At 45.1% G+C, this 24,818-nt stretch overlaps 1 protein-coding gene across 3 annotated transcripts; it reads right to left on the bottom strand.

Moving 5' to 3' along the window:
- Nucleotides 1-24,818, bottom strand: LOC123043875 (ubiquitin carboxyl-terminal hydrolase 9). 3 transcript variants are annotated; one of them, XM_044466477.1, is made up of 14 exons: nucleotides 24,523-24,818; nucleotides 21,296-21,520; nucleotides 18,529-18,673; nucleotides 17,989-18,048; nucleotides 17,778-17,873; nucleotides 17,305-17,316; nucleotides 16,915-17,229; nucleotides 16,699-16,839; nucleotides 14,312-14,482; nucleotides 9,581-9,838; nucleotides 9,335-9,480; nucleotides 1,044-1,592; nucleotides 675-951; nucleotides 1-561 (listed from the first exon to the last, which is right to left on the bottom strand). In XM_044466477.1, exons 1-14 carry the CDS (start codon nucleotides 24,669-24,671, stop codon nucleotides 382-384), a joined length of 2,724 nt encoding a protein of 907 aa, XP_044322412.1. In that variant the 5' UTR covers nucleotides 24,672-24,818; the 3' UTR covers nucleotides 1-381. The 3 variants fall into 3 exon arrangements, with proteins under 3 accessions (XP_044322412.1, XP_044322404.1, XP_044322418.1); XM_044466469.1 differs by having other exon boundaries at nucleotides 16,915-17,316; XM_044466483.1 differs by lacking the exon at nucleotides 21,296-21,520 and having other exon boundaries at nucleotides 16,915-17,316.

Genomic DNA, 24,818 nt, shown 5'->3' with positions numbered 1-24,818 from the left:
TGAAAGTTACTACTAGACAAAGTTTTTAAAATATTAAGTTACATACAGCATATCAGTTTCAATAGTTTCCATTCAGCTGGATACATTACCAGTTTACCAACCTCATTGACACCAATATTACCTAAGCCCACAACGCATCCTCAGAAGTTACTTCGACATACTACCTGTAGCCAGCTACACTTCAGTGTTTACTTGTCAAGATGAATCCTACTTTTAAACCGACAAGACTGGAGATACTGGAAACCCTAACCTTCAATTGTTCAACGACCTACCATACACCAATAGTGCCCCAAAACCAGCAAAATTGCAGTCAAACAATATTCGTAGCACGAGCACCATAAGTGCCACAAAACCAGATGATACTGATGTTCGGACTTAAATCTATGCCTCAAGTGAATCAACCATATGGGTGTTGACTGGAACAACATCGGACATTGCACAGGAATTGCCATCAACACGTCGATAGAAGAGCAGATAAGCAGCAGATGTCCTTGTTTCCTCTTCATTGACAGAGGAGACATGACTATCATCGAAGTGATACCAGCTATCTTCTTCTATTAACTGCAAGTGTAAAATGGACAGCAAATGAATTTCAGGCAACCCACATGTGATTCTACAAATGGTATGCAAGACATTGATGGATAACAATATAGCACAAAAGATGGGCCAAGCACCTTCGCGTAGGCAGAATAGTGACCACCTCCCAAACCACCATAATGATTTATCACCGCATAGAGTTCATAGATGAGGGGCTGGTCGCCTCCTGATGTGTGCTTTGCGTACTTGGTCATATCGAGATCATGGATTGGAAAGTTCACAAAGGTATCAAGCTTATTTTTCATATAACGGCTGTATGAAAACCTCTTTAAATGGACCACCAATATCTCAGGCAACCTCCACAAGTCGAGTTTCTTCCTAGCCTGTCTGTGCTCCTTGCAGCAAGGACAGTACCTGTTGCAGATAGGCAAGGTACCAGTGGAAGCCATCAGACTGAAGAAAGTTCGCACCAATAGCTGGACTAGTCAAAAGAAAAAAATACTAACCACATGTCATCAGGGCCTAGAGGTTCGTCCTTCAGAAAAGCATCTAAGCATGAAAATAAGTTGACTGCTTCTTGCTGTGTTTTCTTTGACATAAATCCTGGCTTGAAAACATCAGGAAGATCATCCATGTATTTAAGGTTATATATTTCATGTTCTTTATCAGACCAACCCATCAGTAACCTCATGGGCAAACCAAAAACGTGATCAGAATCTTCTTCTACAGGATTTCTTATATGACCTTTATCATCACTCAAGTAAAGCTTAAACGGCAAAAACTCAGCATCACTCGTTGCTTCATCCACATTTGACATAGAAAGACCCTTCTCACATGAGGCTCCATTATCCCTTGGTACAATACCATCCAGACTTGGCCTGCGGCCATTCAACACAGACTCACCTGGAGCATGCACTTTTGCTCGTACAAATGGAGCCAGAACCGCAGAGACAGCCGCATAAATATCAGCTTTTCTTGTTGAGTCATTGGGAATACAAGTCACAAGAGGGCTTCCAATGAGCTTCCGAGCATTAAACTGGGGCTCTGGAGTAAATCTGGGTGAATTAACAAGCACATACCAACATAAGCCTAATTTGGAAAGTAATTCTCACATCCATACTGACAGAATTATAAAAAAAATATAGCATCAAAGAAGATGAGACATAAAATGAGGTATAGGTGATCTCAGTTTTCTGTGCTATCTGCAAGTAAAAATAATGCAAAAAATTGTACTCCCTTCAAATTTGAACTAAAGCCACGGCACATTATTTGGATCAGAGGAGTACTACAGAAGGAAAAATCTAATTTTTTTCGAAGCGGAGGCAAAGATTGCCTCGTCTATTAATTAAGTAGAAGAGAATTGCCCAGTTAATTACGGAAAACCAGGCAAAAACCGGAACAACAAGAACCAAGCCCACTCTGATAGACTGAAACACACATGGCAAAACCCACCCTAATCGACGACAAAGTCGACGTGCGGCCAGACAACGCAGCTCCAACTCTGACGGAGAGCTCAGAAGAACGAAACCAGGCATGGCTGGCGCCACAGAAGATCGCCGAACGGGCTACCTGCAGCCAGTCATCGTACACCACAGGGCCTCGCCGCCGCAGCTTCGACTCCATAACAACAAGCAAACCGAGGCAAAATCATGGACACGCCGGAGAAGAGACGACTACCACAACCATTGCCGCGTCGCCGACAACACTTCCACCATCATCGTTGCCACAGAAGTCTGGTCGCGACAGAGATTCTCTTGGGGCCGCCGCCCCGACATCCACCGCTCCGTCGCGCCCAGCGCAATCAACCGACACCGCCTTCCGGGGCCACCGCCCCGACATAACACCGCTCCACTCAAGCAGCAACGCCGCACAACCCAGCTGCCCGCAGCCCATGCTGCTCAGGGCAACCGCTCTCAGACCACGAACGTCGCACCACATCCGAGGCCGCCGCCCCGACGTAAAGTCGGACCGCCCCCTCCCCGCGGCGCACCGACCGAGCCGACACCCCTACCGCCCAAGCGGGACAAGGATGCCACCCAACCAATGTCGATAGAGCCCCACCTCATAGAGCTGCCACTCACATTGTTCCCGAGATCGCCATCTCGACGCACAATCAAAAATCATCCGGAGCCGCCGCCCCGACGTCCACTGCCCTCGACGACAAAGAGATCCGTGCAAACTGCAATATGCTGACTCTCCAAGGCGATGCCTCAAAGAAGGAAACAACGTAGCCGCCGACATCGCCCGCTTCGACCATCCGAAGCTAGGGATTTCTCCCAGAGAGTCATGCAAAGAAGCACCATGGCAACACCTTCAAGAAGGGGAACGACACCATGGCCATGGCACCGCTATTGCTGGCACCGACCCAAGGTCAGTGCTGGACTTTCGTCCGGAGCTTTTCTCCACACCTCCGAACCTGAGCAGATCCGAAGCACTGCGTAGCACACAATCCCCATGGTCGACATCCACCGCTCCACCTTCCCGCTGCACCAAGCACCGCCCGAGACGGAGAACAACCACGGTTCCCAGCCGGCCAGCCACAGCCATGAACCAGACGCGCCAACGCACGCCACCACGCGCCTGCCGGAGACCAGAATCCTCAGAACCACCACACATGCACCCTGCTCCGAACCTCCAACATCAGCCACTGCACCCTCACACGCACAGCGAGCCACACAGCGAAGAGCCGTGCAGACCCGCCGCCGCCCCTGCCAGATCCACGCCTGCCCAAAGCACCGCAGGGAAGATCCAGCGCCCTCACACCTTCGAGCCTCGTGCACGGGAGAAATCCACCGTGCCAACGGCGCCACAGCCCATCGAAAGACGCGTGAGAAGGTTGCCGCTCCAACAGTCGCCGCCCCCTACGGCCGCGCACCCACTACCACACCAGATCCGGGCGCGGGGGCCCCAGATCCGCCGCCCCGCCGGAGGTTGGGAGTGGTGTAGCACAAAGCTTAAACCATTAAAAAAACATTTACTGTGGCAGATCATAAATCATAAGAGCATCTCCAACAGGCGCCCAGGCGCCCAATATCAGCCTCGCACCCAAAAAATCGCAAGTTTAGCGCGCACGGAGCTAGAAATAACACTCCAGCGGACGCTGCATAATAGAGCACGCCGTAAAAAGTGTTCAGCCCGCAGGAAGAAACTGGACCCGAAGCCGCATATTTGGGGCGTGAGCTCCAGCGCGCCTAACATCCCACGCACACGAAAAAGTGCCCCGTGCGTCCTTGGCTGCCGTCGGCCTCCTCGCGTGCGCACGCCAGCCCGCCAGCCGGCCACGGCCACGACGGCGGCGTGGGCCGGAGGAGCGCGGCCACGGGCGGCGAGGCGAGCAGGGGTGGCGGGTCGGGGCGAGCAAGGGCGGCGCGGTGAGCAGGCCACGGCCACGGCAGGGCGGCGAGGCGAGCGGGGCGGTGGGGCGAACAGGGGCAGCGGGCCGGGGCGAGCAGGGGCGGTGGGGCGAGCAGGCCACGGCCACGGCGGGGCGGCGGGGCGAGCAAGCCGCGGCCACGGGGTGGGGCGCGGGCGCGGGCGCGGCCACGGGCGGCGGGGCAGGGCGCGGGCGTGGCGAGCAGGCCGCGGCCCCCGGCGGCGGGGCGGGGCGGGGAACGTTGAGCAGGCCGCGGCCACGGGCGGCGGGGCGGGGTGCGGGGGCGGTGAGCAGGCCGCGGCCACGTGCGGCAGGGCGCAGGCGCGGCCACGGTCACGGCGGCGGCAGGGTGAGCAGGCCAAGGCCACGGCAGGGCTACCAGGGGAGGAGCACGACCACGGCCATGGCGGCTGCGGGCCACGGCCACGACGGCTGCGGGGCACGCCCACAGCGGCGAGCAGGCCACGGGGGGCGGCGCGTGGCCATGACCATGCCGGCGAGCATGCCACGGGCGGTGAGCTGGGTACGGGCGCGTGAGATTAATTTTGGGCGTCTGTTGGAGATGTAGCTGGGCAGTATATTTTTGGGCGTCTGCTGGAGATGTCCAGTTATCCGGCGCGCTAAAACGCTATTTTGGCGCTGTAAAATTTTTTTAGCGCGCTGCTCCGTAAGGCGTCTGTTGGAGATGCTCTAAGGGCATTCATGACAACAAAATGTAGAAGAATATGTCTTGTCCACTCCAAATCTCGTGCTCTCGACTGCAGTTAGATCGGAGTGCTGCCACCCCCTCCATATCTTTCGACCCCTTCCACATCTCAATCTTCCTAACCCCATTCTAAATATGCAGCCGTATGAAGTCTACCATAATGTAAAGACTCTACACGCCTTTTGGCCATAAGAGACTGAAAGCACAATCAACATTGTTGTCAGCCTCCAGCCGCATGTAGGCATTTTAGAAGGGCAAGCACCAGCGTCAGCCGGCTGATACTCACAGCCGGCTGATACTCACACGGGATCAACCGGCTCGATGGCCACTCGATCAATTTGTAAGCCATATGATTATTTTATCAGTCAAACCAGAGCACCGTTTTGGCGACCACTGTTTGGTGCTGAGGCCAAGGACGCACCGTTTCACAAATCAAGTGGGCGTCAGGACCCCACAATACTAGTTTAATGTATGTTATGTATAGCAACTACAGATTGTAGCTAGCTGCTCATATTGTAGCAGCCTCACACAATCCCCAGATTTTAGTTACGTATCAAGCCATTCATGCTCATGCTGCATGGCCCCTAGAGCCTATCTTCGTCGTCAACGTTCATAGAAACATATGCAACAAAATAGAGATAATCTATATCTTTGCAGTAGCAAAATATAGAGAGGTCGTCTTGCAACAACAGCACCGCTCTTGTACGGGCATCCTTTTGTCTTGCAGCAATGGGCGATCGTCCTTGACGCCTCATCGTCCCACTTGCAACAATTATGACCATCATTATAATATGTTGCGACTAGCTTGCATCAATGCCTGATGGATGTTGCGCGTGGATCATCCGGGTGATTTGAACCATTTAGCTATACAACAAATCACCATTGATCGCAACAAAAATCTTAACAAGAAAAACATCCAACATATGAAGTATGAAGTCAAACACTTGCAACATTCACCCATGTATTTGCAGCAAACGCAAGTACAAGTTTACAACATGTCAACAAAAACCGTTACCATCGGAGCGGCGGACAAGACATGCTGCATGCACTGGCGGAGCTACGGCAAGGCCGAAGTATTCACCCATGTATTTGCAGCAAACGCAAGTACAAGTTTACAACATGTCAACAAAAACCGTTACCATCGGAGCGGCGGACAAGACATGCTGCATGCACTGGCGGAGCTACGGCAAGGCCGAAGTATTCACCCATGTATTTGCAGCAAACGCAAGTACAAGTTTACAACATGTCAACAAAAACCGTTACCATCGGAGCGGCGGACAAGACATGCTGCATGCACTGGCGGAGCTACGGCAAGGCCGAAGTGGCCGTGGCCCGCCCAGGATTTATGAGTGTTTTCTTTCATATACTACTATGCATCGGTAAAGCCGAGTCCACTGGCAGACCTAGCTAAGGCCGTGATCCCCTTTACGCCCGATTCTGTGCGAGATTCACACGACTTCTGGACCGCTACGATGTAGTGCCAGGTTTTGAAATTATGGGCCACAAGGAGCATCGGCTGGAGGTCTAGTTAGTTCTTAGTTAGCAAATTGACAGCCCTACATGGTATTTAGACCCGTATTGCCAAACCGCTCCATTGGAGATGCTTGTCGTGCTCATGGCATCTGCCGTTTGTTGAGTTTTGATGCATCCTACTTGTAATATGTATTATATACCGATTAAGATATGTTTTATTGAAACTAACTCCAGCTTTTGCTCATGTGCCAGGAGAGTGCTGAGACATTTTTTATTAAGTCTTTTCTTGCATGCGGCAAGTCATCTGGGTTGTATGGCTGGCCACCAAAATGTGCACCTGTAATTTTGAAAAAAATGTGAACTTGTTTGCCTGGCCCGCCCAGCTATTTCTGTGTAGCTCCACCACTGGCTGCATGGATCGGATCAGACGCCTCTAGAGTCGTTGGATCCCATGCGCGACAACCATCTAAAGTGGTTGCTTCAGTCATTCATTGTGACCCGACATGTTGCGCTGCTGGATGCAACATGATCCATGTTGCGCTCGGGAAAACATTCGTGGGCATCCACCCTGATCTGACCCATTTGCGACATAAACCATGTTATGTTTGTAGGTTGCAACATGACCAGTGTTGTGTTCGGAAAAAAAGTCCTCCACACCCTGACCCCCATTTGCAACATGAGCCATGTTGCGCTCGTAGGTTGCAGCCGGAAAAATCATCCACACACTGATCCTGTTTGCAACATTAGCCATTTTGCACTCGTAGGTTGCACAATGACCTGTGTTGCTTTGGAAAAAAGTCCTCCACACCCTAACCCCAGTTTACAACATGAGCCATGTTGCGCTCGCAGGTTGCAACAGGACTCATGTTATTTTGGGAAAAAGTACTCCACACCCCGACGGCACTGACACCCGTTTGCAACATGAGCCATGTTGCATTCTTTGAAACATGACCCGTGTTGCTTCAGAAAGAAGTCCTCCACACCATAACCCCGTATACAACATGAGTCCTGTTGCTCTCGGGTAAGGTCATCCATTCGCAATATGAGTCATGTGCTCGCTGGTTGTAACATGACCCACACTGCACTCGGGAAATGAATCGCTTCTTGCGCCTGGAAGGGAGTTGCATTGGGGACTGTTGAAATATATTGCCCACCTCCCTCCATGAGTTCGAACTTTTGGATGAGTTGGCTGGAGCATGAATTCAATATGGTATCCGAGCCAAGAGGTCTTGAGTTCAAAACCCTGCCGACGCAGTATTAAATAAAACGATTCTGCGGCCTACATCAATCCCACGTCTAAGGACTAAAATAGCCTAGACGTGAGGGGGAGTGTTGAAATATATTGCCCACCTCCCTCCATGAGTTCGAACTTTTGGATGAGTTGGCTGGAGCATGAATTCAATAGGGACCATCTGATCAAAATCGGACCTGAAGGACACGGAGACAGCCAACCCTCGCCGAGTTATGAGCAGGCTATTTACAAGTGTTTTCCATAAGCCATAGGATGATTGTGGGGACGGGGACGGCACCGCGAGCTCGCCGGTTATTCGCAACATTATCTGTTGTTGTAGAGGTCCCCGGTGCTGCAAACTCCTCTGACAAAAAGGACGTTGTCGCTATTGCGAGGGCAGCGCTGGACTGGGTGGCGACGCTGGCGAGCAGCAGCGACGGCAGTGCAGTAGCACCAAGGAAAAAGCACATCAGCGGGCTGGCGCATGGGCTTGGGGCGAGAAGAAAGCACACCTCATAAGCTAGGAAGGTACGACAGCATGCCAGCCACTGTGCTCCGACCATAGAACTAGAAGTATTAAAAAAGCCAAATTATGTTTAGTAGAAGGTAATGTACAAGTAGGGATCGCGCACATGCACCTAAGTTTTCATGCGGCCGTACTACTTGCGATCGAACGGCCCAGCACACGACAGATGCAATCAGCAAATTAGTCGGTTGAATCCAATATTTTTCCTTTTAGAAGACCCAATTCTGATATGTATAACATTTATGAATCCTTTTAGGATCAACGCTAAAAAGCAACGGTGATATCGATGAGGATGTTAGCCATAGAATCAAAGCGGGTTGGATGAAGTGGCGGCAAGCATCTGACACCCTCCATGGCAAGGTCCCACAAAAGCTCAAAAGTTCTATAGGACAGCTATCAGACCTGTGATGCTATATGGAGCGAGAGTGTTAGCCTTACTAAGAAACAAACGTACCCAACAATGTGCATGCTAAGGTGGATGTGTGGCCATATAATAAAGGACCGAATTAGGAATGACGGAATACATGCTAAGGTAGGGATGGCACCGATTAAAGAGAAGGTGGTTAGGATAAAATGCACTAGTGAATGAATAGTGGTAGTCTAAAGACTAGCAAAAATACGAGGGGGGTAGGGGGGCGACCGATATGGTAAAAAGAGACTTGAAGGATTGGAATGTGCCCAGGGATTTGGCGCTTGATAGGACTGTGTATGGAAATCAGTGATAGATGTACCAGAACCTTAATTTGCTTTCCTTCACTTTGTTTACTTCTACATTCTCTCTTCCTTTTTGGGTTTTTGATGTTCTGCTTGGGATAAAACGCTTTGTTGTTATTTTGAAAATGGTGCGATCATTGTAATGAACACAGTCTATGCAATGGATGCAGAGTAGGGCCACTTAACTCTCAAGTGTCTTATACTCCCTCTGTCCCAAAATAAGTATCGCTGATTTAGTACAACATTACAACTTTGTACTAAATCAACGACACTTATTTTGGGATGGAGAGAGTAACAAATATCACAAGGAAAATGATAAAAGGGCTCTGTTTGGCATAGTGATGCCTCTCAAAATGCACGTATGTGTTTCTATATAGATATAGCAGTTATTTGGAACTTGCAAGCGTATTTTTTAGGTGTAAGAAAAAAACTTACTAGAATTTAGTAAAAGTCAATTAAGTTGCTACATTCCAGCATTTGGGGCAGCACACACATAAACCAAAAACTGAGCCTAAGATATGAAAAAAATACGGAATAGATAAATCCCGAACGTTCGGAATGTAAGAATGTCATCCCGAACGTTTTTTGATGGCAACTTTAGTTGCTGCGAGGTGGCAACTTTGTTCCAGTTCGATTTTTTGTCAGAAAATTGCCATGTTTTGTCAACAACACCTTGATTAAAGTTGCCATGAAAAGAGTTTGGATTAGCATGCTTAAATTCTGAACGTTCGGGACTTATTGAGGTCCAAAAAATAACATTCGCATGACTCTCACCTATCCACATTCCGATGTAGGATCTCAATCCTCAAAAGTTTTTCATGGCCAGCAGGAAGCTTATAAGCAACAAGCTGATCACCATCTTTTATAATATTTAGTAGCTCCAATGGACTGAAATAACGGTATATCCGATAATCATATACCTGATAAATGTCAGTAACCATTAGTTAGTTATTTGCTGAAAAAACCTACACTCGAGTTTCACGAATGACTAGGCAAGTAAAACATGACAAGTATTTTTACCTCTCCAAGTAACAACATCTCAGACTGTTTTAAGCAGCACGCATCACTCAGGGCTTTACAAAGATCTCTGCAAACTCCATTTTTCGGTACTGTAACAGTGTAAGGCATGGGAAGAGAATCCCCAGTACCACTAAATACAGTCACAGTCATCATTCGAGTAACAGTTGAGGGTAATGGTAGCGATAAATACATGAATGGGTCAAAGGTAACAGAGATTTTGTTGCATTCTGGACAGACTAAGGTGGACTTGTATTGCCCCTGAAACAACAAACAAAGAAATTATAGTTATGGCAGAGAACACGAACAAAAAAAACTTGTTGGTAGACAGTCCCCGCATATGAAGAAAAAAAATTGTAAGATAACTGACTCATAATTCAAACAAAGAGCGCTAATTTAAATATTATAGTTAGCTTTATTTTTGTTCTCTATTTCTAAATGCCACCCACCAAACCATGGCCACCATGTTCCTGAACCAGAGCAGCAACTTTGCCATGTTCAACAATGGGTTTTTCTCTTTTTGTTTTATTATGAGATCTAAAGTCTCCTAATCAATAAATCAGCACACAGACCACTAACACATCTGATTTGGACACCATGTGAATTAGACAAAACAAATTATGCATGATGTTGGAAGGCAATGGAGATTTCATGAGATAATATGGCTCATAATAGCGGTGGGCAACCCCGTCAACTACGCATACAATCTGACAAGTGTGGCATATCTGCTGTTGCCTAATCGCACTGCTCCACGCAGATCGTAGCTTCCGAGTGGTGATTATTAAGATAGTCGTTTAACCATCTATCTGAAAAGACCGATTTAATAGGAAGAGATATATAATATACTTAACACAGAGATCCCTTCGCATCCGATGTGGATATGGAATGATCAGCACCTACCCTCACGGGGGGAAATGCGGGGTCCGAGACTTGAACCCAAGACCACAGCTCTGATGCCATGTTAATAGTCATCCAACCATCAATCCCAAAAGACCGATCTAATAGGAAGAAGAGATATAATATACTAAACACCATCACCCCCCCCCCCCCCAAATCCCCTCTGCATCCGATGTGGATATGGAATGATCGACACCTTGGCCCACGCCCGACGTGGATAAATGCTTGGGGGAGATACGGGGACCGAGACTTGAACCCAAGACCTCAGCTCTGATACCAATGTTAAGATATGTCATCTAACCATCTATACTGATCTGATAGGAAGAGGAGATATAATCCTATATACATAAGAGAGTGATCAACACCTCGGCCCACGCCCGACGTGGATAAATGCTTGGGGGAGATACGGGGACCGAGACTTGAACCCAAGACCTCAGCTCTGATACCAATGTTAAGATATGGTCATCTAACCATCTGTACTGATCTGATAGGAAGAGGAGATATAATCCTATATACATAAGAGAGTGATCCCCACTAACTTATTTATGTCAACATGCAAGCATGCCACCTCACCATACAATTATGAACGGAATAAGGCCCACCTTAGCATGCAAACCATGCATGGTGAAAGACCCACCACAACATTCAATCATGCATGGAAAAAAGTTCTCCATTCAATTATATTCTACTTATATTCAACAAAGATTTTGCAACTCTACATAATCAAATACAACATGTCAAATGTATTTAAATTTTTGTTCTCATGTTATCAACCCAATTTTTTGTCAACCAATTCCTGCAACAACGCGCCATGTATCCTCTAGTATACTTAACCCCCCCACCCCACCCCCTCCCCCTCACATCCTATGTGGATATGGAATGATCAACACGTCCACCAATGCCCAACGTTGGCGTGGATAAATGGTTGGGGAAAATGCGGGGACCGAGACTTGAACCCAAGATCTCAGCTATGATACCAATGTCCCAAAAGACCGATATGATATTAAGAGATATAATATACTCCCTCCGTCCCATAATATAAGAGCGTTTTTTACACTAGTGTAGTGTAAAAAACGCTCTTATATTATGGGACAGAGGGAGTACTTAACACCCCCCCCCCCACATCCGATGTGGATATGGAATGATCAACACCTTCCCCCGCGCCCGACGTGGGTGGATAAATGATTGGTGATTGGGGACCGAGACTTTAACCAAAGACCTCGGGTCTAATACCATGTTACAATATAGTCATCTGACCATCCATCCCAAAAGACCAACCTGATAGGAAGAGGAGATATAATATAGTACTTAACAGTAGTAATTAGAGTATCAAGAGAAACCAATTAACCTCGAAGCATCTCCACCCAACAACATGGTGAATGCCTGGAACCTAGGGTCTCTTGGATGTTCCGCAAACTTAGAAGGTGATCACAAGTAAGGGTGGGAATAAAAACTGCCAAACCAGAAACCAAACCGACACCGACAACAACAAAAAACACTTGCACTAATATATTCACTTGTTACTGTCAATAACCGAGTTAAATTTGGTCAGTTTGGTATTTTATCTCGATTATCCGACCAGGAACGAACATCCAAAAGCCTGCCTCTCCTATGGGCCAGCCAGCTGCAGGAAGGCCCAAACCAAACATGATGCGGACACGAGCATGTGCAAGAGCTCTCGAGACCGAGGTGACATCTCTCCTTAGTGACATTCCGTATGACCCACGTGAGACATGACTACTACCTAAATCCGGAATGCTGTGTGTGCTTAGGTACCAAGAGGACCCTCTCAGAGACGCTCATGATGATGGACAAGTCCCCAAGTGCAAAGACATCGAGACTCAAGAAAGAGAACCGTCAAGATGCTACAGGACTCGGACATCCGGCCCCTGGCGACTTCAACCCCAACCGCAGTCCAGCCGAACACCAGCTTCAGGGCCCGGACATCCGGCCCGAGCCGCCGGACATCCGGCCCGAGCCGCCGGACATCCAGCCCCCGCCTGAAAATCCGGCCAAACCCTACAGCACCGAAAGCCCGAGCCAGCCCGAACATCCGGCCCGTCCCGAAGCCCCAGCCCGGACATCCGGCACCTGTCTACGCACAGTGAACGGGCCGAAGGCCCATGTATCCCTCCAACTCGCCCCAACTTGTACTAGGGTTAGGAGAGGATTAGCTCATTAGAGATAGAGCTTTGCTCAGCCACTTACATACTCCCATGGAGATACATACTCCCATATATAGACCTCTTCATACTCCATCTAGGGTTAGGAGAGGATTAGCTCATTAGAGATAGAGCTTTGCTCAGCCACTTACATACTCCCATGGAGATACATACTCCCATATATAGACCTCTTCATACTCCATCTAGGGTTAGGAGAGGATTAGCTCATTAGAGATAGAGCTTTGCTCAGCCACTTACATACTCCCATGGAGATCAAGACCTCCATGTGATGAACTAGCTACCGATTGTATCCTCCCTTGTTGACTTTGGATCGTGTATCTCTCTGTGTGTATAGCACATGTGTGATTCTGTCTTGTCTATTTGAGTGATTTCCCTCTTGTGTTCTTCGTGTTCTTCCCCGTTTCCCCTCCAAATCCCCTCCAAATCGTGAAAGATCGACACCATAGGGTTCCACCCTACATCAAAACATAACGCAATATTTGGCATTCTTGGTAAAGTGTGCAGCTGCAGGAGAAATTAGTCCCACCTCGCCTAGCTCCTAGCTAATCAGAAGGGGGCAGAGACCTAGCCTATATGAGGGAGAGGTGTGTGGTGAAAGGCACGCAACTTCATGGTGGATATAACGCAAATTAGCGAACAACGCATTAGGTACGAACTGAAAAGCGAACCGAATTAGTCGGTTAACCAAATTTTCAGTGCTGTTTTATGCTGCCATTTTCGATTAGCATTTGTCACTAACCAAATTTGCAAATAAACCAAATTTTTTATTTCTATCAGACCTACTCATAGGATGTGTCATGTACTTTTGTGTGCGTCCTTTCTTGTCACATTGTGAGGAACAACAAGGTAAGCAACTGCAGGGCAACTATTATCTATTCTTGGCCATCAGATAGGCTGCAGGACGGCAGATAGGCTGCAGGACGGCAGATCGCTGTGATTGCTTTCTCTTAGGTTCACCTACTACTATCTCCATAAGAGCAAGTCACCCAATTAGAATTCAGTACCACTTCCCAGATATAATCAATGCCAACAAGCAAAACAAGTTTTCTGACACTTTAGGACCTAAATATCAAGTTCAGGGACCTACTTGAACCATCTATGCAGGTTTAGAAACCAACGGTGCAACTCTTAACAGTCGATAATCAAACTAGTAGAAGATCACAATCCTAGCCCAATTCAACCTAGGATGTGGCCTAACACCGTGCTGGCAACTTTGATTCTCGCATTGACAACTAAATAATACCCAGACAAAGAACAATGCAGTCTTTAGGATCAGCGACCACAAATATGATAAACATCATGTGATAAATATAGATGGGCTTTCTTGTTGAATGAAAACTGAAATTTCATACATTCTGCAAACTATATCTATAAACACATAAAATCCAGAAGTAGTATATGAGAAAGTAACATCAACAGTGTCGGTTACAGCATGGACAAGTTCCTTGTGTCACCTAGCAGTGGTTAACTTTCACTAGTACGTCCGATTATAGTTAACTTAGCTTTGATGAGCTCCCATTATTATAAAATACCTAAATAACAGTAAAAGGCATCGAATAATTTGAAAAGGATTCAAAATAAAGTAGGATTCAAACAGAATAGTTTCTCCAGGTAAGCATGATTATCTGATCATTCAAGTCTAAAGATTACTTACCTGGAACTTATCTACTATTATGGAGTCATTTCGAGCTTTATGGTAATTCCAGCATTCTTCAGCAAATTCTTCATCAGGACGGTCATCAGCATCCTTTGCTTCAATATATGGTTTCTTCTTCACGCGATTGAGATCTTCATGCAGACCATCCAACAGAAATGCAAGCAACTCCTGAAGAAAAGAGAGGCAATTCTTACGTAAGAAAAAGGGTATATTTAAATGTTTCACAAAATGTAGCAAAACAAAAACAGAATGCAGGTCGATATGTACAAGTGTGCCACATGCAAGGATTTGTACCGGTCCTGAGACCGATGAATGTGACAAGGTTGGGGGTACAGCTCCGAGGAGTGAAGGTTGGTGTGCCATGGTGCTGAGGATGAGAGGGAGAAGGTTGGGGACATAGATTACATCTTTACTAGTTTATTCTCATTTGTTGGATAATCCATATGGGGTACATCATGTCCCTTTTACAGGGAAGACTCGACTTGATGCCTAAGAATATAATCTTGAGTTTCGTACCAAATCATATCTTCATCTTCCTAACTAGACCAATCTCTTTCCTATCTAAATAGATACCCTTACAAAGTAAACTACTATAATTATCTCTAGTGGACTAAGGGCTGAGATCAACGCCTATCAAGGAATAGAGTTATAGCTAAATGAGATGAGACAGAAAATGTTGAAAAGTATAAAGGAAAAACTTTTTCAACGGAGCAACAATGTGGTTGATGAAATCATTTGCCATTTGTTTGCTTTGTTATCTGTGCAGGAAACTTGGATGTTCGCTCCTGAATGTGGTCTGCAATCATATAATTAGGTATTTCACTCCTGAATGTTACATGACTCTTAACCATTTGCCTTGCATCTTCTGAACGTAAAGTTTTACTTACTATGTTTCCAAATTAGCCTAAATACACTATGTGCATTACCGGGCAGTGGTAACATGGAGTGAATTGCATCTTGATGTGACATGAGTGAGTTCCAGTTTTTGCTTCAAACTTGAAAATACTACTATATGCTAACCTCAGTAGCAAGATGAATAATAACAATCCTGGACTAAGTTCTCATTGTTTGGTCAAATTGACTTTGTATGATAGAATTGGCAAGATATTGGATAGGAAAATTATGTGTAAACTTTCTATCTTTTATGTGTGCAACTAGATAATTTCACATCATGCATTCCGCCTGTAATTTTGTAGAAATGTTTTCCAATTTTTTGATGGTGTATTGTCATTTGTGATTTTTCTAATTTTGTTGTGTGTGTAATAAGTTTGACCTGATTTATAGGCAAACAGTGTGCATGCAAGATTACTAGTGACATATAACATCTAAAACCATTGAAGACTTAGTGATGGGCACATTCAAAAGAAACCATGCTCTTACTTACAAAGAGCATAGTATATATAAAAAAAGTAAACAGGGAAGTAGATCTCAACAAATGGGTAACAGACACTGAGTTGTAGATAAGAAAGTAGATTAGAAGCAAGAGTGGTCGAGTGAAATAGAATAGAAGCATACATCGAAGAATATCAATTTAACTGTGGAAGGAGATTATACTCCATATGAAATATAGGGTGCATTCTGCTTTGCACTTATACTAATGAGACAAGATTGCGGCTAACCTATTCGGTCAAAAACAGAAGTGGCTAAGCTACCACTATTGCCATGTCTAAAGAACTAACAACGCATGCATGTAGATAATACAAAATAAAGCAGGGTACATATTAGGGGTATAGAGGGAGCAACACACTTTGCATAAGATTATAAAATCCGCCATATATTTAAGATGCGCCTGGTATTTCATATCTTTAAACCAAGTGAGTAATGACAGTAAATGGGTATGAACGAAACAAGCTGTGGAGATGGAAGACATGTATTTCGAATAGGCAGAACTGAGATCATATAGTCAATGCTTCAGGAACTGAGGGTCACAAATGATACTAAGTAATCAAAAGGGCAATATGGTATCGATGCCATATGGATGCAAGCTTGATCAAAGCAGAGAAAATGATATCACATCTCAAAAAAAAGAAAAATAAACAGGGCATCATGAATTAGAATCTTTGTAAATCTAAAACAGAAGAGGATATCTTCTAATATCTACAAAATGATACAAAGTGAGATACCTAGCTGTACAAGAAAATCGTTAGATCCATTAGAAAATGCACCAAAGAAAAAAATGCTACAGACTAAATTCATTAGATTGATTAGAAAATGCACCAACGAAAAAAATGCTACACTACTATCCAAGTATATTATAGTATTCCACGGTAAAAAAGAACCAATACTATAATAAACTTGGATAAATGTATTTAATTCTTCCAAGTTGAAATAGCATAAACATCTGAAGGACCAACGCGGACCAATGCATTCTGAGCAACACGAACCTGAGAATCATGCTGATTATATCCACTAAACTGAGGAGCAAAACGAGAAAGTTTTGACTTAAATGCACGTGGAGGTACAGAAGTGCGACCAGCGGTCCAAAGTTTTCTCAGTAGTTCAGCAAATGCTACTGCAAGTTCACCCTGCATCATTAAAATTCCTCAAATATCATGAATAACAACATCATGTGCCCCAAGTGGGTAAAAATGAGCTCGTACCTGCAGCCCAAGCGGATTTTCCGTGTTTATCTCCTGAGTGTACTCCTTCAAAAAATACTCCACCAGTGGAGGCGTATGGACCAAAGACTGTATGGCGCTATTCATGAAGCATGTATTACCCAGGTTATGTAACCCAGTCAATCCATGGATGTCATCTTTTGTTCCATTGCTGAAATTACTATACCCATCTTCTGTGTCCCTTACTAAAGGATTAAGGCTATTATCTTGTGAAAGACTGGAACCAATTCCAGATGAATAGCCATTTGAAAAGTTAGGGCCTCCAGCAATTGAGAATGATGATGACGTGGTAGGTTCCTGTGGAAGTAATGCTAATTCATTGCTGGTAGATCTTGTACAATGATCGGAAGACCACATATCATCTGCACTAACCTCCAAGAGAATCTGTAAGCATAAAGCAAGAACGAAGGAATTTCAGCCAAGCTAGAGAAAATAGCAAAGAAGTTACAGGCCTGTAGTTAACACAGGGCAATCATGCACAACGGAAGTATATAATTTGAGAAGGCCACAAGCATTCTTGCATAAATAGAAAGGGTTGTAAGTTTCAACCCAGCCAATTATTACATTTACATACAGCACCAATAAACTCAAAACAGATTTTCATCTCGCAACTTCATACCAGTGTTACAAAAGGAGTTATACCATATGATAGCATACTAAATGTGCACAAACGTTAGAGGAGAAGCAAACTTAATGGTTTGTCACTACTTGATTGTGGATGCTATACTCATCTATAAACAGGTGACATGCAACAGCAGACCATGAACAGGACCCATGCTGTTGCTGAGCATAACAGGAACCTTCAAATGTTTCAGCAAAGGAGTGCATGAAAAGAAACATGATACCTCTTGATCCATCAGAAGTTGAGCTTCCTCAAGTGTCTCATTGCGATTGGTCAACTTTTTGTTCTTCAACTTTTGGTAATGATCCCAGATGTGAACCTGAACCATTAAAACACAAGGATCAAAGTCTGGATGGTACAAGCAGACCAATGCTGCAGCTCTACTGAAGATACAAGGCACAATATGTGAGATACATAGGTGGTAGTGAGTATACCTTGGACTGCTCCACAGACAAAAGTGAGCAAACCAATCTATAAAGCTCACTAACTTTGGCCTGGAAGCATCAGAATGCAGGTGTCAAACAATAGATGACTGAGAATAAAATTGCTCATAAAATTCATCTTATTTCAAGGCCACATTAGTATGTAGTATCATCTTGTAACAAAGATTTGTGCCTTCACCAACAGCAAACAAGTATGAATACCCAGGATAGTGTTCCAGAGAACAAGAGGAATAAGGGAAGAAAGACCAGCCCAATTGTGCCTCTTTTTCTTTTTCTTTTTCTTTTTCTTTTGGCACTACCATCCCAAAGGAGAAAGTCAGGGTTTTACGTATTATCTTCAATGCATACAATACAAAAGATGTTTACAACTACTACTAGCCAACTAAGTTATGCAACATAGCGGTGTAATCTACTGGTCAGCAGATCATCTATCACATGTCATAAAGATATCATAACAGCCTTAATTTGTATGTGGATAGATAGTTACACATGCTCATCATATTTTAAAAGAATATGTTAGCTCCAATTCACCTTCCTACTTAGTTTGATGGTCCGTGCAGAGTTGTCTCTTTCATCAATTAGTGTCAAATGAAGGGGATAGACATCGACTATGTATCTCCTGGAAGCTGGATCCTCACATATCACTTTCCTAGATATCTCTGGTCCACCTTTATACCTGAAAATATCAATCCACCTCATAAGTAACAGATATGCCGAAGATTAAATAATCTAAGTACTCCTCAGTTAACAAACAAGGAACGCTAAACTTTGACCGCCAATATCCTTTTAAACATTTAAAATTAAAATTAGAAGCTTGAGTATCATATGGATAGATTTGTCTTGAAAAGTATATCAAGAACATTGTAACTCTCATCGGCTATAAGTCCACTTACATGGCATTTTAGCCAATGTGGAGGACACAGACAAGATAAAAGAGGAGTGGGCTCTCATGCAAGAGCCCACCTCTACAAGTGCTTCTAGGTAAAAATATTAAATGGAGGAAAGAGAAAGGAAAAAAAAAAGCCCTTCAGTCCCAAACAAGTTGGGGTAGGCTAGAGTTGAAACCCATTAGGGCAGTCCCAGTGCACTTTATCTTAAGCTATATCTAATGGCATTAGATAGATGTTTAGATATAAGTAGTCCCACACTCCCACTGCACTATATCGTGTTCTATCTAAAACAACATCATTTTATGCCTTCTGTGGGAGAAAGTTATGAGATGTCTTGGATTTGGTGCTAAGATCTACTGCCTATAGATTTTTGTGGAAGTCAAACTTTGCCAACTTTGACCAAGTGTATAGAGAAAACTGTCTACATCTACAATACCAAACATGTACATTCCAAAAATATAACTCATGATGTATTCAATGATGTGCATTTGGTATTTTAGATGTACCTACTTTTCGCTATAAATATGGTCAAAGTTTGTAATGTTTGACCTTTGCAAAAATCTATAGGCACTACACTATGGAACGGAAGGAGTATTATAATTCGGAACAGAGGTACTGTATCTAGATTAAGATATATGGTTGCTCCATCTTTCCTCATTACATAGAGCGCCACATCAGATTTTTACCTATGAAACCATGCTAAGATATAAGCATTGGTAGTGCCCTGAGGTCTCAAAACCTAGTCATGGTTCTGCCACGTGGATAGCTAACTTCCAGACACCCCTGATGATGACAGAGAGTGAAAAAAAACTAACCTAATAGCCAACTCTATTAATGTAACTAGAGAATCTCAAGCAGATCCGCTAAAAACGGTACCGCAAAATCGTTTTAGGGTTCCCCAAAAAACGATTTTCTGGGAACGCAAAGGCTTCGGCGGAACAGATCCCGTAAATCTCGTACTGCATATTTAAAAACATCTTCGTGTTAGAAAATAGTTCATCACAACGGTAGTGCATACATAGGAAATACAAACTTCGCGCTACAAATTAAACCTAGAGTTACCGGTCACTCGTCAACGCCGAGGTAGAACTTGGTGACGGTCTTGCGGAGCAAGGTCGTGCACCCCCTTGGTGGCGATGAGACAGTCGGCGGCACCTTCTTCTCCGGCCGCCAAAGCTTTCTCCGAGGCAACGAGCTCGCATCGGCCTCCCGGCACCTCTGGAAATGCGGAAAGAGTTGCTCGTGGAGCTCGTGGAAGCCGGCCCAAGGGCTCGACCCACCGGGAGAGCAGCCCACCGTCACGCACTTGCTTCGAGCGACATGGCTCGACGACGGGCAGGCTGGAGCTGCTGGCCTCCGTGTAGTGTCATGCGAGCTTGCGCAGAGGCGACCCGCCTCGGCCGCCACGCCCGCCAACACCACCAGCCATCGAGGAGAAGAAAAAACGAAGGAGATGCGGCAAGATTTGTCGCCGGAGTTGGGGAGGGCTAGCGGCAGAGTGGGCGGATTGCGGCGGAGGGGGAAGGGTTTGCTAACCCTAAAACAGGGCCGGCCCCATACATATAGGGCCGGAGGGATGGACATGCGGGCCGCCTCTAAAAAAAATACGGGTCGGGCTACGTTTAACGGATCATTTCAGGCCAAAAAAACGAGATCCTGCAAAACAGACAGAATTTTACGGGCCGCCGAGCTTTTGCAGAAACTGCTAGAGATCCTCTAACAAGGCTGACTTTTTGATGACATGGCAGTTTTATATAGCCAGCTGTTGGCTCTACTATTATTCTTTCTCTCATAAATATCAACCAGCAGTTACCCCTTAAAGACCGTGTTACCGTACAAAACATTACTTATTTGCCTGTCAACTAGAGATGCGTCAAGTATTCTTCTGTTCCCAATGTGTTGTTCTAGCTTTCCAAATTTTGTTCTTTCCCATTGCACTTTTACCCATTTTTTTCACTAAATACGTGTTATTGTAGCACTCCAACTTTTGTTCATTGGCACAACATTGTTGCCCCTTCTCCTTATATACCCCCCATTCTCATTACTCCATTGGCATCAGAAATTAAACATCTGCAATCTATACCTACTACTAGTTGCAACTTCCAAAGATGGAACTGATCAACATACATTTCTTGATTGTGGATGCATGTGCATGGGTTACAAACCAACCACCAAGGAGCAAACACACACCAAAAATGGTGGGATATACATATACAGAAGTATTTACATAATGTGGTCCAAAACTACTAGTGGCAGGCGAGAGAAAAATAAAAGGCAACAACTAATGCCAACAAGCAGGATGGCGGAGGTGATATTATAGGTCTAGCCAAGTTCCTGCTACAAAGTGCAGTAAACAGGGCTAAAGAAACAATGAAAAACATATATTGCGTGCCGTTGCAACTGCATACCAGTCATATAGTTTTCTCCAGACATCTTGTGGCACCAAAGTGTAGTCCTCCCCTTCTCTTAAGGTTCTTTGGAGCTCTGTATCTTCACTGCCACTGCTAGTTTCCTCCAAAACAAGCTTTCTGTTATCAATCTCTCCAGGTCTACTTGCAGGTTGAAGAGGAATGTCAGTGTCATTCTCCCCATAACTGAGTAAGCCCACATAAGATTGCCAGTTGGTCCACCAGCTGCAACATTTACACAGCAGCCAGTTGAATGGCCAAAGCATGGAATTGAAATGTACAAGTAATTATTTCAAAATGAAAAGCAGATAGCTCTATATTTTAACTTCAAACCGGCAATGCAACCTCCAATGCAGATATGATATTTACAGGCACAAGTGCAATCCAGAGGTAGTAATACTTACACGCAACCTAGAGCAAGAAGGGCATCTGGATTGAATTGTTTGAAAACATAAATATAAACACTGTTGTACACATTAATTTGCAGGGTTTTAAACGGAAGTTGCAATTTCCACTGCCAGTGGATTGGATGTCAATTTATGTGTTCACAGACAGTAATATTGAAACACATGGTCCTCATCGTAGTTCATTTACTCGCTCCATATTGAAGAGTGAATTCAAACATCTAAGAGTTCTCCAATACAGACAAGTTGATGGAAATTAGAATAAAGGACAGGAAGTCAGGAAACAATTCAAGGCTTTAAAGTCCCTCAGTTGGTTCCAGGCATGTTTGGTTAGCTACCAAATAGTGGCATGTGTAGTCGTGACAAAATGCGGCAAGCCACACTTTATATGGCTAACAAACTGTTGGCCATGCCTTCGGCAAGTTTTGGCCTAACATTGTCCTATGACACGTTGACTGCAAGGTAAGAAAAAAGTGTGGTGAAGCAAAACTCTGGCATGGTTAGTAAAACTTGCCTACCTAAGGCCCGCACAATGTTGTAGCGAACCAAACATGCGCTTCATGTTTTCCATTAACGTATTCCTAGACTGAAGCACGTGTAGGCTGGGGAGGTCACTTCCTTGTTATACTAATAAATAGGTAAGAAGGAACAGACATTGTTATCATTCCTCTACAACCTTCAGTACGGCTTTATACATCCAGTACAAACAGAATAACAGTATGAATGATGGATACTCAAAACGGCCCCCAAGCACATGTGAGCCTGACAACTAAGCCGCTCAAGTGTGTGGAGATGTACGCCACGCAGTTTATAGGAGGCTGTATTTCTGCATATTCTTCTGCTTTGTTCTTTAAAAATTCTCACCGCTGTGCACGAGGGAGCATGCTCTCTCTGACTGGTCCCACGAACTTTTCAAGGGTGCGTTTACTTTTTACCAGTCTACCTTGTCATTAACACGCAATTTACCTCCGAAAAAACACTCGGCTTACAAAAAACTGCTATTCAGAATGTCATAATAAATCTTAACATGATTCATTCTGATTGGAGCAAATTTCTCGATGCACCGTCAGGATTAGTTCATATGCATCATCCGTGAACAAATGTGTGACCATTAAAAAGAGAGCTTCACCAGTAGGATTAGTTGATGCCTCATCCATTAATTTTTGGAAGGTTGATGAAAACAAAATGATTTGGACAGCGGAACCAATTGATCCATGAACAAACAAAATGCATCACCCATGAACAAATTTGACACCAATAAGAAAGTAGCCTCACCGTCCAGTCTCACCGTCATGTAAAAGGATTAATCAAATCAACGTAACTATTACAAATTGCAATGCTGCCGCATCAAACTAACTGATTTGTCATCAGTTGAAAGAAGACCCAAAAAAGAAGAGGAACAATGCCAATATCATGAAGAACAGCGAGATGCCACCGTGTGCTCCATTCCTTCAAGCATTCCTCTGCACAATTTTGCCTGACGCACACGGTGATGAACATTCCCCGGGACATACATCACTGCAATGGATCTGGCTGTGTTCAAGCAGGAATACATGACACGTCAGATCCACACCCACCAACCATCAGAGACGGGAGGCTCACTAAATCCATGTCCGGGGGCGAGGGGCACACCTGAGCTGCCCTCTCCATCTGCCAGAGACGAGGGATATGCCAGGTTCATGCGTTTTGGCCACCGGAATCGACGCTAACTACGGATCTGGGTTCTGCAGATCCGTGTGTGTTGTGAGTGCTTGTTGTGGTTGTGTTGGGCTTGTTGTGCTGTGCCCGCAGCTGAACCCGTGTGGTGTCTGTGTGTGTGTCTGTTGGACCTTGACTGTGGTGGCGTTGTGTGTGTTGTTCAGATGGTACTTTGTTGACTTTGTGCTCGGTGGTTGCTTTATTTATAAAGCGGGGCGAAAGCCTTTTTCGGTATCTGGGTTCTGCAGTAGTCGTATCGGTGGAAACGACCTTTCCCCAAACATAGTACCCCATCGCCACTAGTCGCTGACAACCTCCCAGTCGCCACGAACAAGCGCACCAGGAAATCGAGAGGATCAATGAGAAAGGAGATGAGAAAAGCTGTGGCCTCAGGCGCGTGCGCACACACACAGGGCAGGAGAGAGAGAGAGAGAGAGAGAGAGAGAGAGAGAGATGGGAGATAATGGGAGAGAGAAGCCGGAACACATATTGTCATAATTTGATTTCCTCTAACTCAGCATCCTTAACTGGATGCCAAATCATATGAGAGTATGAAGGAGGCGCAGACATCTATGACGAATGAATCGCTATATACACTCATACATAATATCTGCTCAATGAACAGGTGAACTGTTGAGTTGTCTCTAATATCATAATTGCAGTCCCTCGCAGATAACCTATCAAAATGTACCACCAGATACTGATAGTCAAAACTGAGATAGCTAACAGTTAAGTGCACTCCTATTATAACAAGGCATAGAACTAAGTCGCTCAAATAATCTGCAATAGCCAACATAAATGAGAATTTGTCTTATATCATCATATAGGACCATCCACTACAAAACCTACGATTTCCAGATGATACAGAGGCAAATCGAGAGGGGTATCACGATTAGATTATTATTACTACTGCGCAACACAGACCCGAAAACACAAAGATTCGATCGCGCCATAACACAGACTAAGACGCCAGATCCCATATCCCAAATCCCTAAATTGCTGCCCGGCGTAAGATCCGCATGGCATCCGCCTTATCAACCGGAAACTCGAACCCATTCCACGAAGGAAAAATGCGCAGAAAAAATTAAAAGTGTAAGTAGGAAGATGGTCCTGCACTGCGCCCACCTTTGTGAGATGAGATAGCGGAGATCGCCGTCTTTGACATTCGCGTCGGCCTCCCGCGTGAGTGCGTCGACGGTCGCCCTTTCCTCCTCCGCCGTGCACGGCAGGCAGCTCGCCGCCGGGAGGAATCCCTCGGCACTAGGTATCGTCATCCCCCTCCAGTCCAATCTCGCACCCAACTGAGATCGACTCGAATCGGATCGAAAGGAGCCCTACCTAGGGTTTGGTAGCTCGAGCGTTTTATTTGGACGGAACGGGAAAAGGCGAAGCGGAGGCAACGGAAGGAGAAGAGACAACAA

The sequence above is a fragment of the Triticum aestivum genome, chromosome 1A, assembly GCF_018294505.1.
Source record: "Triticum aestivum cultivar Chinese Spring chromosome 1A, IWGSC CS RefSeq v2.1, whole genome shotgun sequence".
NCBI lineage: Eukaryota > Viridiplantae > Streptophyta > Magnoliopsida > Poales > Poaceae > Triticum > Triticum aestivum.
Note: the sequence above shows the minus strand (reverse complement) of the source record. Positions and strands in the feature narration are given on the sequence as shown.